Source organism: Nelusetta ayraudi, unplaced genomic scaffold, assembly GCF_046127955.1.
Source record: "Nelusetta ayraudi isolate G7.1 ecotype Tasmania unplaced genomic scaffold, CSIRO-AGI_Nayr_v1 ptg000042l, whole genome shotgun sequence".
In the NCBI taxonomy this organism is placed as follows: Eukaryota; Metazoa; Chordata; class Actinopteri; order Tetraodontiformes; family Monacanthidae; genus Nelusetta; species Nelusetta ayraudi.
In genome coordinates this window covers 5,388,873-5,405,663 of record NW_027466092.1, presented here as the reverse complement: position 1 = coordinate 5,405,663, position 16,791 = coordinate 5,388,873, and the positions used below count along the sequence as shown (strand labels likewise).

Here is a 16,791-nt window from a genome sequence, read left to right as displayed (position 1 = left end):
CTAAAATATGCAGGGCTCTGTATTTTATTAGCTTTGACAAAACACAGGAAAACCATCTACATATTTTTTATATGTTGGCAATAAAATCCATGTGCCGTGAGCGAGAATTTTTTTTTTTTTTTTCAAGAAATGTTTTGAAAAATAAAAGCAAAAACGGAGCGGCTTGCGATAAACAAGTTGCTGCCTCTGTGTCGCAGCGCAGCGTGTCCAACAATACCACCATGGTGGCTGATGAATCTCAGCACCACTTTTGCCCAACCGAGCTGCAGGAGCGCCAAGAAATTCCCTCGAGTAAACAGAAAAAGAGTCCCTCTGTTGAGTGGCAGCCCAGCGTGGCGGTGTTTTGTTCCTCAAGGTTATTTGTTTCAGTCGTCGAAAGCACTCTCGCTCTGTTCATTACACTGAATCAAAACTTATTTGTCCTTCTCTCCGACCGTGCCTTCTGGTCTGTCATTCCCCCTCACGGGCACCCAGCGTTTAAGGAAATGTGCTGACATCCCCCTGGCACGCGTTCATGAAATTTCTTGTTCTCTGCTCCTCCTGGCAACTCTGTTCCATGCTCTCGTCTCTCGGGGTGCGCCATCCTCGAAGCTAGAACGCTTTTCTTTTCCCCTCCTCTACCAGGCTGATCGTGGTAGAACTTTCTTTTTTTTTTTTTTTTAAATCTCTGTGTCAAGCCGAGCTCAAAAGTAGAAACCAGGACTCCAGTTAGAAAGTATGTACTGCAACCCCTTTTCATCCCCAATGCACTGAGACCCCTTTTTAATGATAGTAACCCCACAATTATCTTCCTGAATGTTTCCATTGCGAGCGAGGGTACATTAACATACCTTTGTGGACTGTTCAAAATAAAAAGCACTTGCTTATTTTAGCAGAGTTCTGTGATAGTGGTCCCCTTGGAAACACAACATGGTCGCAGAATTCTGGTAACAAAAGGTGACCATCCAGACTTCAGGTTACATCCAGCATAATTTTAGCTTCAATTAGCATGTCTAGCTTATTCACTCGACATTCACACACTTTATTCAGACCTCAGATGGGGGCAGAGATTCACTTGCACTAGCATAGACGTGTCCCTGATAAGGCTTTGTAAACAAAGAGCAAGAAAGGCCTGGATATCAAAAGACAGAGCGGTTGTGTGAACGAAAAAATAACATCACTGGAGCTTCGCATACTGATTTTTAATAATTTACTAACATCTGACAATGATGAAACTCTTATCGCCTCTTTAAATTTTAAACTAGTTGTAGCTCAGGTTATATAACAGCCCTACTTTTATAGTAGCCGTTTTAATGATCAATTTTCTATTCACACAGATGCAATTAGTGCAGTTTAGTTTATTTACTGCTACAGTATTTGTCCATCCCACAAGTCCTTGAGGCATCTCTGCCTCCAGTCAAAGAAGGCGATGGCAAACACTGTTGTAAACAGCGAAGGCGGCAGCAGCCGCCGCAGCAGCGACTGACCTTCACGTTGGCTCTCCAGGGACGACGGGTGACATCAGGGGACCATACATCCGTAAGAGGATGCACACTGCGGCGTGTGCCTCGGAATCTTAACCAAGGCCTGACAACATGCAATCAATAGAGCCACTGATTAGGAGGAGACCAGTTACACTGCTGAAGCACAGCGAGGGAAACCGTGAAGCTGAGAAAGGCCGAGACCAGCTTGGAGAACACGTCGGCAGAAAGCAGTGAGAAACAAAGCTTGAACATGAAGATCAGTAGTTCCATACGTGCAGTGTAGTGCAGTGTTACAATGTTGCAGAACCCAATATAAAGCATCTACTTTAAAAAAAAAACAAAAAAAAAACAAACAAACAAGTGATGTCTTGTGTTTTTTTTGGTTTATCACGTTTCACTGTTACGACAGCAACAACTGTGGCACCACACGCACTGTTGAAGGAGATCTTCTTAAAAATAACAAAGGCGCATCAGCAGCTCAGTCCTCCTCCGCTGGTTCAGATCAGAAGCATATTTTTAGGTTTGTAGTTCAGTTCATATGAATTACGTCATGTTATATCTCTGGCAGCCTTTTGTGAATCCTTCACTTGCTGCAGGATCTCAAAGTCTTCACAGCTCCAGCAGTTTGGCACTGCCCTAGTAGGAAGGATGGGACGGTGTGCGACTCAGGGGTCAGAGTGTCTTCACGCTGTTATTGAAATCATTCCTGTCCTCACGGTGTCATATTTACAAGAACACACACACACAGACACACACACGCAGTTGCGCAGGCTGTTGTGACTCTTCTGCTCTCGTCACTCTGCAGGATGAAAAGATCTTTTCATCTCCGTCTCTTTGTTGCCGTCTCGTTAAGTCTCCTGAGACTCTTGTCCTCCTCTATGTGGTTCACTGCTCTGGTTTCCGTTCTTAATCTTTTGGAGCAGCAACTTTACGTGTGCCACTCAGCCACCCTGGAGCAACCTTCCAGCACCTTTAAAACTCCCCGCTATGCTTTGATGCTTGATCCGAGTAGATTTGGAATTAATGAACTCTCCGTGTCACAGCTGGTGCACATGTCGATAGTGTTGTCGTCGGGAGGGCAGTGGGTAGAGTTGGGAACGTCCCTGTTGCTGGATTGTTTCAGGAGGTCGGTCCAGTTTGGCGTATTGTCTGTATCAACTCGTTAGTAGGAGGAGATTTGACTGTGATTTGTATGCAGTATATAGGAAAAATGTCAATTTCCACATTTCTGGGCTAACTTTCTATTTTTCTAGTATGCTGTTCTGATTTTGAGGGTTTTCTAGGAGCAGGACCCTTGCTTTATGTATATTCATACATACGTATGTGGCGTATATGTGCGTATATGAGAACTGTCCTATGGGTAGGAAAACCAAATGACTTATTGTCCTGCGAATATACACTTTTATTAATGTGTTTATGGGCAAAATTTTACACACTGGACCTTTAAATTCATGTGAATCAAAACTGCAGGAGAGCTAGTAGTCATCTTCCCCACTTGCTAATGCAGGCAGTGAGTGGCTGGCCAATCACAAGGGAGTGAGCTGTTCCCAGGTGGAGCCTCAGGTATAATAGGTAGGGGGCGGAAGAGAGCCAGAACAGCCTCTTTAGACAGCTCAAACTCAACAAACTAACCTAAAAAACCTTTTTAATTGATGGAAGTAGACGACCAAATCAATTTAGTACATATAGGAATGGCCATAACAGGTCCCTTTTAAACATAGCACACATGTTATACATGTGGAAAGTAGTTAGATGTGCTCTAAAAAAAAAGGTTGTAAATGCTGCTGTATCCACTATAAGTTTCTATTGGATGCCAGTTGCTCCATGCAGTCGGAGAGAGTTATCATCACAGTCCATAATTTGTAGACATTTATTCAAATTTATTTTGTATGATTAAAAGACTTGAGGACTATCAACATCCAGCGGTGAACAGTGAGCCCTCACATCCCCAGGAGTTCAACTTTGCATAATTAGTTCCTGATTAAATCCTTGACATGCTTAAGAATTTGACATAATTGCACCTTTTTGTTCTCAGTTACAAGTAAACTGTTGTCACTTTGCCCTGGAGTGTTTGGAGTGACGAACAGTTTAAAAGCTTTTTTAGGCTCGGCTAAATAACATCTGGCTCAAATGATAAACTTATTTCAGGTATAATTATTGGACCACATCTTTTTTTTCTACTTAAAAACATTTTCTGAAATGTCAAATGACCTCCAGGTTAACTTGAAAAAAAAGAAAAGATTTAAAATAAAAGGTTTTCGAGCCTGTTTCTATTAACTGATTTAATGTGTTTTAATGAAGCTCCATAAAGGTTGATGACATCATCGGAGGCTGCTATGTGACTCCTGGTAGAAGGAAGAGGAAAACGAAACCAGCAGAAGAGCAGAGAGATTTATATAGCAAGGTTTTTTTTTTTTTTTTTTTTTTTTTTAATAGACATATTTCCCTGCTCGTTATCAAAACACCTGGGAAGGTTCACACAGCACAAATCACGTGAGCTGAATGTTTAGAGTTTATTCTGCAAACCTGTTTTTCTTTTCTTATCAAACATTTTGCTTATGTATCAGCTTTGATTCAAAAAAGAATAAAACCACCTCAAGCCAGCGTACACACTGTATTGTGAATTAGAGGAAGATGTTTCAGTGATGCTCTTAAATATATCTGATCTAGTGCAGTACGTTCTTCCTTGCACTATCAAAGGCTTCATGGAAAGACTGTATGTGTCTTGGCTGGGAGTTCACTGACCAAGAGAAAATATATACCGATACGTACACGCCTTGATTGATTTAAACTTTGACACATTTTGAATGTGTTAAACGTGTTAAGATCAAAGACTTTGAGTTTCAGTAGGTTTTCCTCATTGCAGTTTGATTTCAGACATGCACGCATGCACATGCAATCTACGAGTAATTCCAAGGTGCTGCAGTTCCAGACATGTGTGAATGGGTCTGGGTTCTGTGTGCATGACTAGCATGAATGAAGATCTGTGTGGTCCCTGCCTGCAGCAACACCTCCAGCCTACAGCGCGTCTCGCTCTGTTCTGCTCGACAGCTGCTAGCTTCTCAGAGGACCAAACCCAGATTCACACTTCTGACTGCATCTAGTTTCCTTTCTTCTTACCTTATTCTTGTTATTGCAGCCTTTTTAAAATTAAATATGTCAATGCGAAGACAATAACTTTTCATCTCATGAACAACAAATATCACATTTTTGCTGCAGTACTGCAGGATGTTGGATTTTCATCAGACAAATGAAGCAAAATGATGTCTCTCTTGCTCCCCCTGTCTGTGAGGTGGAGGCCAAGTCATCGTGTTGTCCAACAAACTCATCATTAAACATCAGTGACTCCAAGGCACCCTTTGATGTGGCTAATGAGCAGAAGGATATACACTGTACTGGATGAACTAATGATGTCTCCATTTGATTGAATTGCGAAAATAATTGTCAAGTTTTTTTTTTGTTGGAAAAGATGCGTATATGTTTATTTAAAAGTTTTTGATCATCTTTTTTTTTTAACCGCAAAGAATACTGATCATTACTTGTGTCAATCAGTTCACGAATGTTGTAGCCTAAGTGTAGTATAATCATCAGTGACCACATGCAAACTTAAATTATAAGAAAAAGTGGAAAAAAAAAATAATCAAAGGTAGATATTTTAGCAAGTGATATTTTACATAAAATGTCTACAAAGTAATACATTTTCCAATAACATTCATACAATTTCATCTTTTCATTTCATCTTTTTACTAAAAGTGTGTGACAAGCAATAACAAATCATTCCTAGTCTTGGACAGAAATTTCATTTTTTTTTTTTTTTTTTTAAATAAAACAAAACAAAACATTATCTCACTGCAATATAACAACAATCTGAAACAGTTAATTAGACCATTCAGCAGCTCTTGTAATCGACCCTTGTGGTTGATAATCAGCAGATGCTTCGTGAGAATTAATCCGTTGTTTCCCAAATCGTAAACCTTTATTGCAAGTTCTTGCAGCACACTTCAATATTGTGCCCCGAACTAATTTTGTAATCGCCAGTGTTGTGCAAAACCACCACTTCTCTGTCTTTCACTACCGTCTGAAAATGACTGGCAAACAGTAACGCAGATACTTATAATATAGAAGACAACACACACACACACGCACACACAGATGGATGTGATTTTTGGACACATCTTTATCCATCTGTCTATTTTATTTGAACAGATAGTGGGCTAATCACACCCTCTCATGACAGCATAGGAAGATGTGTATAGAAGTAGCATCATTATACCCTTATAGAAATACTGCATTTGGGAGTTAACACATTTTCCCAGTACAGAACTTTGTATAAATATTTACAGCATGCCCTTGAAGGTGTGGGAGTTGCACGACTGTGTGATTAACCCCAGTCTGGCGCCCCCTGGTAGCAAATGGGCATTAGTAAATTCTCGGGCGTTCTCTGATCTCCTCACCCTGGGAACCGTGGAGTGGGTCTCTCCCTGTCGCAGCCAGTCTCCACGCGCAGCCCTGCGGGAACAATGTTGTTAGCATCGACTCGCACTGAGGAGAATCAATCAGAAGCTCGTTTGGGGCAAGCAGGCAGTCAGGCAGGCAGGCATCTCCATTTGCACGTGCAAAGCTTGAAGGCGGGCTAGTGCGTAGCCTCTGTCCACAGCAGCTTCTGCAGGATGGAAGACCCACCGTGACGAAAAAGACCTGTAGAAGTTGTTGCACAACATTGACCCCCAGCCCTCGAGGAAGGCAGGGGAGCGATGGCTCAGTCACTTATCTGGTCTTACAGGAGTGTTACAGAGTGAGGCAGCAGGTCAGAAGGAAAGCACAGGCGTCGTCTCAAAGCATTTTTGCGATTTGGAGAATGGTTCGAACACAAACTCTATGAGTTAATACACTTTAAATGCTCAACCTGATCCCATTGTAAACGTTTCCTTTTAAAAGCTTTTACCTCATGTTTTCGCACAGAGCATCAAGTCATTATTACGTTAATAATACAGTAGCTACAACATTTGTTTACTTTAACTGCACTGATTTTTAAATGAGGAGTTTCTCTTTTGACAAATGCACCTTAGCCGTCGCGACTATAGTTAAGAGGTAAGTGGCGGATTTTGATAGAGCTCTGTATAAATGCCGCATTTATATTGTCTCCTTGGCTTGCCTTCACAACAGGAGGTTCAGTTTGCTGCACTTGTCTCACCACTGGAAGGCGAGAACAAGGAGATCTTTTCCCCGAGATCTTTTAGGTGTTTGCTGATTGCGGATTCCTCTTCTCTCCTGACTCATTCACTGTCTTGTGCCCGTTAGTACTCACTAGCTATCTGCAAAGAAGAGACCGGTCATTGTGTCTAACTACCTATTGTGCCACCGGTGTTCTAGCAGCATTTGTGTTTGAAGATATTTACTTAATCACTGTATTAATATTAATAGAAAACAAGCCATTACATACAAGATGTGTGGACTGGGATACATTGGTGGGGATCTTATGTCATCGACAGGGTTCCCAGCAAATGGACATTGTATGGGGTAAGTACAACATGAGTTAAATACCAAGGTAAGACAAAGACCTCGGAGAGTGTATGTGTAGTGCGATAGATAGATTGATAGATAAATAGATAGATGGATAGAAATGCAGTTTCTCAGCTGCACAATCGTTCATCAGCAAATTCAGTTCATAAAATAGGCCATGGAGAGTAAGTGAGTAATTACAATAAACAATTTCAGGTAATAAACAGTAAAATGAAGGAAAAAATGCCATGTCCTCTGGCATTATTCCCAATATACAGACAGTCATAGAGGTGCTTACCGGTAAACCTCTCCTGAAGGCTGTCGAGCTTCTCAATCTGATGCTGTTGATTTGCCTTTGGCTTCACAACACACGCGTAGATGTTTTCTTCAGCGGTGATGGAACTCCGGTTCGAGTGAGCGATCACTTTTGCTTTTTGTCTGGCTGCGGACGTCTTCTCCGCCACGGGCGGAGTGGTTTTTTGCCGCCGGGGAGGGGAGGCCAAACACAACATCCCCTCTCTCCCCTCATGAAAGACATCGTCCAACTCAGGAGGGAGAGCCGCCAGGCTGAGGCGCGCCTCGCTGAGCTCATCTGGCGTCACAGCAGGCATCGGCACCGCCCGACGCCCGAGGAAGGCCGAGGAGTCCGAGTGGCGGCGGCGATGAGGCGGTTTGGCTCTGAGAGGTGGCTTCTGTGTGACTTGTGACCCAGACGGAGGGTTCGTCTCAGGGTGGGGAAGGACCAGCAGGAGAGGGATCTGCAGGGACAATCTTTTGGCGCGCCTGGAAGCGGAGCTGAACTTGGGCTGCAGCTTCCAGCCAAGGGGGTCCGGCCCGGTGATGGCCGACGTCGGGACGGCATGCAGTGTAGGAGAGGAGGAGCAGGAGCACGAGGAGGACAAGGAGGACAAGGAGGAAGAGGATGAGGAGGACATGGAGGAGTAGGAGGAATATAAGTAGCTGGATGGACGGCAGGGCCCGGTCGGGGGGCAGGAGTAGCGTTTGAAGGAGGGACGGGAGGCCGTGACTGGTTGCGGCAGGGACACGCTGCGCTGAGGAGGCTTTGGCTTCCCCCTCTCTTTCTTCACAACGATGACGGAAGACAGACGATGCCTGCTGAAGTCGGCCGACCTCCGCTGCCGATGAGGACCAGGCGTTTGAGTTGGGCTGGAGAGCATCCCAGAGCGCCCGAGGTCCCAGCTGTTGGAAGGCTTTGGTCGGGTGCTCAGCGCAAGGCTTGAATAATCAGCGCCGGCCAGATCTTCACTCGCCCGGCGACGCTGGATGTAGCAACCACCCGCACACGCTTGGTCCGAGCTGGAAGTTTTTCTCATAGTAGCTGTTGTTTTTGTTGTTGTTGGGTGGAAACTTCAGTGTTCTGCTCTCCGCCCAGTTGATTCTGAAACAGCCCTGTGTGAAGAAACCTGTAGGAAGTGAGAAGGCGTGGTAGTATTCTGAGAAGAAGAAGAAGAAGAAGAAGAAACACCCATTTGGGTTCATATGTTGCAAACACTCTCCACAACAGCTTATGTAACGTTTGCATGAGTGTGAAGGATGATGACATTTATGGCACTAACAGTTTTGTTTAGAGCAGATCACAAGATACAGCTAACTAAACATCTACACGGTTTGGCCACAGTAGCTAGTATTAGCCAATAGATGCTAAACACAGGTTTTTTTTTTGTTATGTAACAGTTATGTAACATGAACATGCACATCTAAAAATTACTGTAGATACAAGCATATATACATATATATATATGTATACATATATATATATATTTAAAAAAAACTAAAACTAAACAATTTATATACACATATAAATATAAATATATATATATATATATATATATATATATATATATATATACATATATATATATATATATATATATATATATACATATATATATATATATATATATATACATATATGTATAAAGATATTGATTAAAAATCTGGCATCAGATTCTTCTGGTTTCTACTTTGTAAGGTTGCTGTTTTCAGATTGAAAAAAAATACATCATTTGTATCAGCGTCTCACAACCTCTTCAGCCATCTGCAGCCCCACTCCCTCCTCTCTGGATAAAACATCCTGTGCCCCTTTTGGTCAGTTTTCATTGTGCATGAAATGTAAACAAAGATTTTTTACAGCATTTAAATTTTTTTTTATTTGTAGCTTTTCTTGCTTTTGGTTGTAACTTTTAGCAGATCAGTTAAAACGTAACCATTCAACCCCTAAGTTTGTCCAACAGTTAAGTCTGATGGAATTGAGATGTGAAATCTAGTTTTACCTGCGATGCTGTCCCGTTTTTGCAGTTGTTGTTGTAGCTGTTGCATGAGACTCCTCTTTATATCACTCGACTTGACATGTGCCACCACCCAGGACCCCACCCTCATCCGACCACAGCTTCCTCAAACTAATGCGAAGATATTTTAAAGACACGGATACAGCTGTGTGGTAAAACCCTCTTTATCAGCAACATTTCTCACACAGACCTGCTTGACGATTCCGCATGCTGTAAAACTGCTTTATATTTAGTTTTTCTTGTGAGTCTTTATGACACAAACACCAATTACACACTTTTTTTTTTTAGGCTAACCATGAATGACGGCACCCTGCTTCACGAACCCTCCTAGAGCTGCAGGCAGGACATTTTTCGCTTCCTCTTTCTCAGTTGCTTTGCATGATACGATCATCCTGGCTGGAATAGCTTGACAAATATTGAACAGATCAGCATGAAACTTTTGTACAAATATCTACAATCCTGAGGGATTAACCAGCCTGACTTTGGCGACCCCCAGACTTCACAATCTCTCAAACCTCTTTCAAAAACTCACGACTCTTTTGAGAGAAAAGTTCTTCTGCAGCAATCACTCCAATCCACCTGACCTCCACCCTTCTTCTTTCACTCCAAAACTGTTCCAACATTTAAGACGTTGTTTTTCTTACCGATCGACATTTTAAGGACATTCATTGTTGCTCTGTAGGTTTCTTAGCGTGGCCCGACAGGAAATTAAAACTCAGGTGACACAATAACATCATCCAAAGATTGCTAAACAGCTGTGTTGCTGTTGCTATGCTACCAGCATATTATACTGCAGGAAGGTCCACCTGTCGCAAGACAGCCACCATCTCCTTGGGCGGTTTCACGGGAGCTCACCTTGGAGTCTGCTTGACAGCAGGCTGCTGCCTCAGCTGTGTCAGGTGACCTTAAGTTGTGTATGAGTTTATATAAAGTCATTAGTCCACCGATGAGACGTGTCAATTAAAGTTCTGCGTTACAGAGCACATTTGCATTCATAAATATCAACCATGAGAATCGATTGAGCGTTAATTGCAGGAGCGTAATGATAACGGTGGCTGCATAGCATGCTAATGTGTCATGTATTGAGGAGACGGTGCTTGTTGTTCATGTTGTTTCCTTTTTTAAAAGAAGTATTTGATTTGATGTGTTTATTTTTGAATTACAAATTCATTCAAGTTATGTGGCTTTATTTAACACATTGATATGGCGGAGAGGCTGTCAACACATTTGAAGTGGGAAGGCCAGTTTAGAAAAGAATATTAGCTCATCCCTCTGCCAGAAGTGGATTTTATATTTAATGCCAGCAGTTGAGGGAGCAACAGCTTCTTTTGGTGGGAAAACATGCATAATGCCAAAACTCTGTCTAGTGCATCCACGCCAAACTTCTCCGATAGGTCAAAGCCCTCTCCTGAATGTCTTCTTCTCCTGTGGTTTTCAAGTGCAGCCTGTGGTTGGCGCTCTTTACTTTAATCACAACTAAAAGGCTCCTGAGAGGTTGCAGAGAAGATCACCGAGGCTGACCTGCCCTCCCCTTCCAGGACCTTTACAGGTCCAGAGTGAGGAACCAGGCAGGTACCGCCGATGCAGACGCCCCACAAACCGGAGATAAAGTGTTCAGACTGCTTCCCTCCAGTTGGCGCTACAGAGCTCTGTTCGCCAGAACCTTCCCCGAGGCCGTCTCTCAGATCTCCCCATAAGCCAACCTCACGAATATTTGCACACTTGCATATTCTGCACCAATGTGCAACATTCCACCTTTGAAAATCACTGTATATACGTTCCATACATTTATATGCTTTTCTATTGGCTTCCCTTCACATGTCCACAACAGAAACACCGGAGTCAATTCCAGTATGTTTACACATGAAGTCTGATTCTGATTCTAAAAGAATTGAAAAGTCCATTTCAGACACTTCAGAGACATCCGGTTTCTTTCTTTCTTTCTTTCTTTCTTTCTTTCTTTCTTTCTTTCTTGTCAAAAACATTACAGAATGTGTGAGTCTCGCGACTTCTGTCAACACTATCTCTAATTGTTTTTCGTACTCTCACATTCTTTAGCCATTCCTTTTTTCTCCGTCTGCCAAAAATAGCCACAAAGCAAATGGCGGTCATGGATTCTCCCTCATTAGCCTTTGCTTAAGTTGGCTGCTGTTGTACAAGCCGTAGTGTCGACCCCAACCACCGACACGCGTGTCTTCCTCCTGTGCTCTCAGATCTCCAGAGGCAGAGCGCTTTGAAGCCCGATGGCTTTCAGCTCGGATGCTGCCTTTTTCGTTCTCATTTTTTTTTTTTTTTGCTTTCCCCTGTAATCCACCCACAGGTCACCGAGACCTTTCAAGGCGGCTTGAGTAATTGGCAGGTTTCCGCTCATTGTTGGAGCTACGGGGCCCCTGCTGTAGGTGAGGGCTGTGGTGCATTAATCTCAGTGTAATGATGCGCTGTACAAACCCCCAGGGTGGGGAGCGCCAGATACTGAAAACTTGCAGAAGCGCCGGAAGAGATTACAGCTGATGGACGAGGGGCGAAGGAGGAAATCAGTGTGAATTACAGTACGTGGGGGAGACTCTTCCTCTTTCTCTCACGGTGCCTTTCAGTAATAAAGGAAAATTTGCTTTTTCTTTTTTTTCTTTTTTTTTTTCTTAACTTTGGCAAGAATGATCGATTGCACGGAGTCGTAGCTTCAAATGCTGCCCAGCTGTGGAATTCTGTGTACAAACTGCCGCGAGAGGAGGCAGGGTTGAGTTTCCCCTTTTCAGATGATCTACAAGTTAAAAACCCTGTTAGCTTTGCTCAGGATGTGAGCTCTGGGTGTTCAACATCTCGCAGCGACGTTCCACAAATCAGGTGGGGATCATGTCGAAAGAGCCGCGGCGAGGATTTCACAAGGTTTTTCTTTTTTTTCGTCCTTGCTGAGAGCTGACGAGAGATTTGCACACAATAGGTGAGCAGGGACAGCGGCTCAGCATGCGTACGGAGCGCATCTCAGCCGAAGATGGAGAGATTTATAGCGCTGATCCTCCTCTGGGTTTTTTTGTGTGAGGAAAATGATTAAAGAAGCTCTTCAAAATGTTTCTTTTTCGAGAGGAAGGATTTGCAAGTTGTGTAGCAGTGAGACGCGTGTTGGCTTCTGGTGGGAGCTTCTTTTTTTCTGCGTGAGCTGAGAATGCACGAAAGGGGAAGTTTAGCAGCTCAAACACACAGCACCTTGGATGTCTTTTAATATTGCAGTGCAGCGAGGAGCGATGACCTCACTTACAGAAGAGAGGAATGAGAGCGTCACATGGTTTCATTCATTCGATACATAAATGGCCTCAAGTGTCTGTGAAGTGGAACATTTATTTAACAAGTAGCGTTAGAGCCGAGTTCCAATCACTCAGGTGTTCCATTTAAGTGAGGCCTCAGTCGGTATCGTGTGAACACATATAATGGGAAGGGTACACCCAGCTGTGTCGGGACCAACTGACTGGTTGGACCTTCACTACTCTGGAGGTTATACGCTGGAATAAAACCATCCCTCAAGGTGTAAACTAAATTAGCATAAATCTTATAAACAAGCACTCTGTGGATAATGCCACAGGGGTGTATACCAGGGTAGACATGGTGATATTTCAGGATATTCTGAATGGAGCAGTTTAGTTGAGAGGGAGCTCGCAACGCCATTGTCGTCTTCTGGCTAACTGCAGAAAGCTAGCTAGCCTCAACAGATTTATTTTATTTAATGTTTGGAAGCGGCAAGACTGCTGAGATTTTCACTTTGAATTTTTGCTTTTTCATCTTGCCAACCTTGAACAGAAAGCACTCAGTGGGTCAATCTATATAGTTATAGTTGTGATGAAACCAGGAAGCAACTGCTGAAAGCCAACAAATCCCCAGAAGACAAAGAAAAAATGAAAGTAAAAACCCACAATTCTAAAGACATCAGCACAGAAACTATTGTAGAATTGGACTTTTTGTTTGTTTGTTTCTCCGTCTGCTTTTGCTCTCCTCCTGCCTGAATCTGCACTGTGGGGCATTGTGGCTCACTATTGGGTGTTAATAAACAGGTAATGTTGCAAATGCCAGCGCTTTTGTGAAACCGGAAGTCGTTGGCATCTGGATTTTTCGCGCACTTTTTTAAATTATCATTATTGTTATTGTTGTTAAGAAGAAGAATTTATTTTATCTGAGGGCTTTTCCATTTGCAGCCCCTGGCCTTCGCTGGCACTACTAAATAGACGTTCTTCATTAAAGTCAGAACAGAATAACCTTCTGCCTCTTCTTATTGCCAGCGGAGGTGTTTTGACACAACCTTGAACCTTACTCAAAGCCTGGTTGCGTAAGCTCTCCATTTCATTACATGTTTCCCCACCTCCATTTCACTCTTATCCGGGCTTATTAGCACAAGCTTAGAAAAGCCAACCGTCCTTCAAAACATTCTGTGGAGAAAAAAAAACACTTGTCGAGCTGAAGAGTTCTCACGAATCCCTCAGCTTCGTTATGCAGTATCTGTACATCCCCAGAAGTTATTTCCAAATAACTGAAATGACTGGGAAAAATAGAAGTTATTTGAAAGTCTCCAGAGTCTTCCCATTGTAGCCCGACTTCAGTGAAACAGTGGCATGTGATTAATCATACATAATAAAAAAATAATAATCATCTCCAGGAAAAAGCACCTCAGCCATTTGCAGGCTCCTGAAGAAAACAGTGAAAGCTACTGAGAACGATGCTGCGTGTGACCCTCCACATGTTTGGAAGGGAACAAAACAATTCAACCACAAGGTTGCCAGAGGAGGAGTAACAAACACCTGGCTGGTGTCTTCTCTCATTTCAGTTCAGCGACAAGCTAGTGACTACTGGTAGAGAACATTGGGAAGGGTCCCCCCCCCCCCCCCATAATTCAGAACCTTGGCATTCAATTTGTGTAGCTGAGAGTTCACAGTTTGTCGTGTGAATTCTCTTTGGGGATGCAAAATTGGAAGCGCTGGTTCACACGCTTAGCACCCAGTTTAATGCATCACCAGTATTCAAACCTTTTAGAATTTTTTCAGAAAAAACAAACACACATTCATGCTGAACGCACAAGCTGATAAAACAATTATTGGTCATTTGTAATTATGATGAATAGATCAAGATGTGTGAAACATTCTAAATGTATATAATTACATAATGCAATGTGTGCAACAGTGTTAATCAAGGATTGTAAGTGGTGGATGTACATTGTATTAAGCTCGCTATTCATCATGTTTTATACCGCCACAGCAATACAGGCCACTACTACTAGTAGAAGAAGTAGTAGTAGTAGTAGTAGTACTAGTAGTAGTAGTATGACATAGACCCAAACTTCAGAATCCTCTATAAAGCCATAGAAATACATGACAACATGATGAATAATGAGGTTGCAACGCGTCACATCCACTGTTTATAATCTTTGATGAACCTTGTTATGAGTTGTCACATGTGATTATGAGTGTTTCTAACTTAATTTATGAAGCATTATTTGTCCATTATAATGCCCTATGAATGCATTCAGAATAGTTTATTCAACAGAATACTTCATAGAAAGTGTTACTGAATTAAAAGCTAATCTGCAAAGACATTTTGATCCTCCTGTTGTATTTAGTTCCTATTGTCAAGTTCTTTGAACTGATTCATGTGAAAGCAACTCGAAAAGACCTTTGGAGCCCAGATTCACATTTTGGGTGAGGTGGAAGGATGCGGCTGCGGGTGCGGAATGAGTAAACGGGCTGAGAGGGCCTCCGAGGAAGGAGGGGAGATGCGATGAACTCCAGCCAGTGCAGAGCAGATGGATCTTTTGTCTCTCTCCTTCTCCTCTTCTGCACCGACTCATCCATCTTCTCCTCTGGCCCGGTCCACATCCAGCTCTGCTTCTTCATCACCACTTCTTCTCTGTCCTTCTCTTCTCTCCACCACCACCTCCTCCTCCTCCTCCTCCTCCTTTCGTTCTCTCCGCACTGGATTCCTTCACCGGCCGTGCCTCTTTCTCTGTGTCCAGGCCTGGCTGACAGAGATCCACGAGTACGCCCAGCAGGATGTGGTCGTCATGCTGCTGGGCAACAAGGTAAGACCTCGCTGCCAGCACGCCGGGCGACGGGTAGACAGATGGACTCGTGGAGGAAGAGGGAAGGAGGGATGATGGAGAGGGTGTTAAGTAGGTCTGGAGGAAGGGAAGGAGATTAACTTTATCGCTGAATGTTTTTTTTTTAAATGTCACATAGTGGAAGGGTTGGTCGTTTTAAAGCTTTTTACGCACAGGATATGCAACAGATATTCAACAGTAAAATTCTTAGTGAGAAACCGATGCAAGTTCTCTCTTTCCAGGCAGTGATTTGATTTGATTTGCAACTGCAGAAATCGTAGCTATGTCACAGGACGACGGTGCCTAGCGGAAGAAGCAGGGCTAAAGAAAACAAGTCTCATTTGACACAGCGTTCATTACAGAGTAAATTCTCCAAAACCTGTTTATACATCTGTTCTTATTTGAATTAAAGAGGAATTTCACCTTGCAATAAAAAACTGGGGATGGAAACGCCTAAACTTCAAAAAAAAAAAACTCTCAGATATCATTTAAAGGTTTATACGCTCTCATGAGGTGGTTTACAGAGGTATATAGCAAGAGTGTAATGGAAACGTTGTTTTGAATTTATCATACAAATTCCTGGTCAGATAGTTTGCCTAATGGGTGAAAACACACTAAAAGACGCTCTGTTGTTTTATGATGGTTTTGCATTCCATCACTTGGCGCTGTGAGGCACCGAAGATTCGCTTTTTTTTTTTGGTCAGGTTGATCTGGAAGAGGTGTCATCTGTGCTGCACAGCTGTTGCATTTGGTTAACATGGTTGATGGCTGCTCAAAGACTGTGGGGAAAAAGCCTCTTTACCAGAAAACAGAAAGACTTTTTTTTCTCCTTGGTATTTTTTCCCTGTAAACATGTTTATCTCCAATCAGCTGCTCTGAAAAAAAAAATATATACTTTTTTCCTCTGCATGTAGCGTGCGAAGGCCTGAGACAGTCTTGGCCAGTGTGACCACGTGACTGTAAACTCCAATGGATCTTTCTGTTCCGTCTTTGTCTGTCCAGGCCGACTCCACTCATAACAGGGTGGTGAGGAGAGAGGAAGGGGAGAAACTGGCCAAGGTGGGTTTTCACACACACACACACACACACACACACACACACGCACCCACAATTTGACACATTTAACTAAAAGACGGACGCCACACTCTTCTTAATCCTCCTACGCAGCCACACACTCTCATCTGTTAGCAGCTTTGTGTGTTTGCGCAATGTTGTTATTGTTTTTCGAACAAACGACAGGCGCAGCACCAACTTCATTCTCCAGGCTGTTCCGCTCCGATAAGCAGTGGGTGGAGAGTCATGTCATCTGAATACAAGTGGCGATGAGGAACGCAACAGAAACACTGGAGAGAGGAGGCAAAAAAATTGACGCGCGCAGAGGTCGCTTTCCATCGAGGCTTTCATCAGCGCGCAGCTGCGAAGAGAAGAGGAAATTAGCGTT

At 43.0% G+C, this 16,791-nt stretch overlaps 2 protein-coding genes across 3 annotated transcripts in view; one reads left to right on the top strand and one right to left on the bottom strand.

The window, feature by feature from the left end:
- Nucleotides 1-16,791, top strand: part of rab26 (RAB26, member RAS oncogene family) — a 70,646-nt gene that overhangs the window by 49,084 nt on the left and 4,771 nt on the right. Inside the window, exons 8-9 of the mRNA XM_076033833.1 lie at nt 15,267-15,332; nt 16,353-16,409. Of these exons, the coding sequence (XP_075889948.1) occupies nt 15,267-15,332; nt 16,353-16,409 (123 nt within the window). The remainder of the gene's footprint in view (nt 1-15,266; nt 15,333-16,352; nt 16,410-16,791) is intronic.
- LOC142893345 (uncharacterized) lies at nt 5,184-9,358 on the bottom strand. Of its 2 annotated transcripts, none has more exons than XM_076033831.1 (3): nt 9,260-9,358; nt 7,264-8,419; nt 5,184-5,972 (listed from the first exon to the last, which is right to left on the bottom strand). In XM_076033831.1, exons 2-3 carry the CDS (start codon nt 8,297-8,299, stop codon nt 5,914-5,916), a joined length of 1,095 nt encoding a protein of 364 aa, XP_075889946.1. In that variant the 5' UTR covers nt 8,300-8,419; nt 9,260-9,358; the 3' UTR covers nt 5,184-5,913. The 2 variants fall into 2 exon arrangements, with proteins under 2 accessions (XP_075889946.1, XP_075889947.1); XM_076033832.1 differs by having other exon boundaries at nt 7,264-8,389.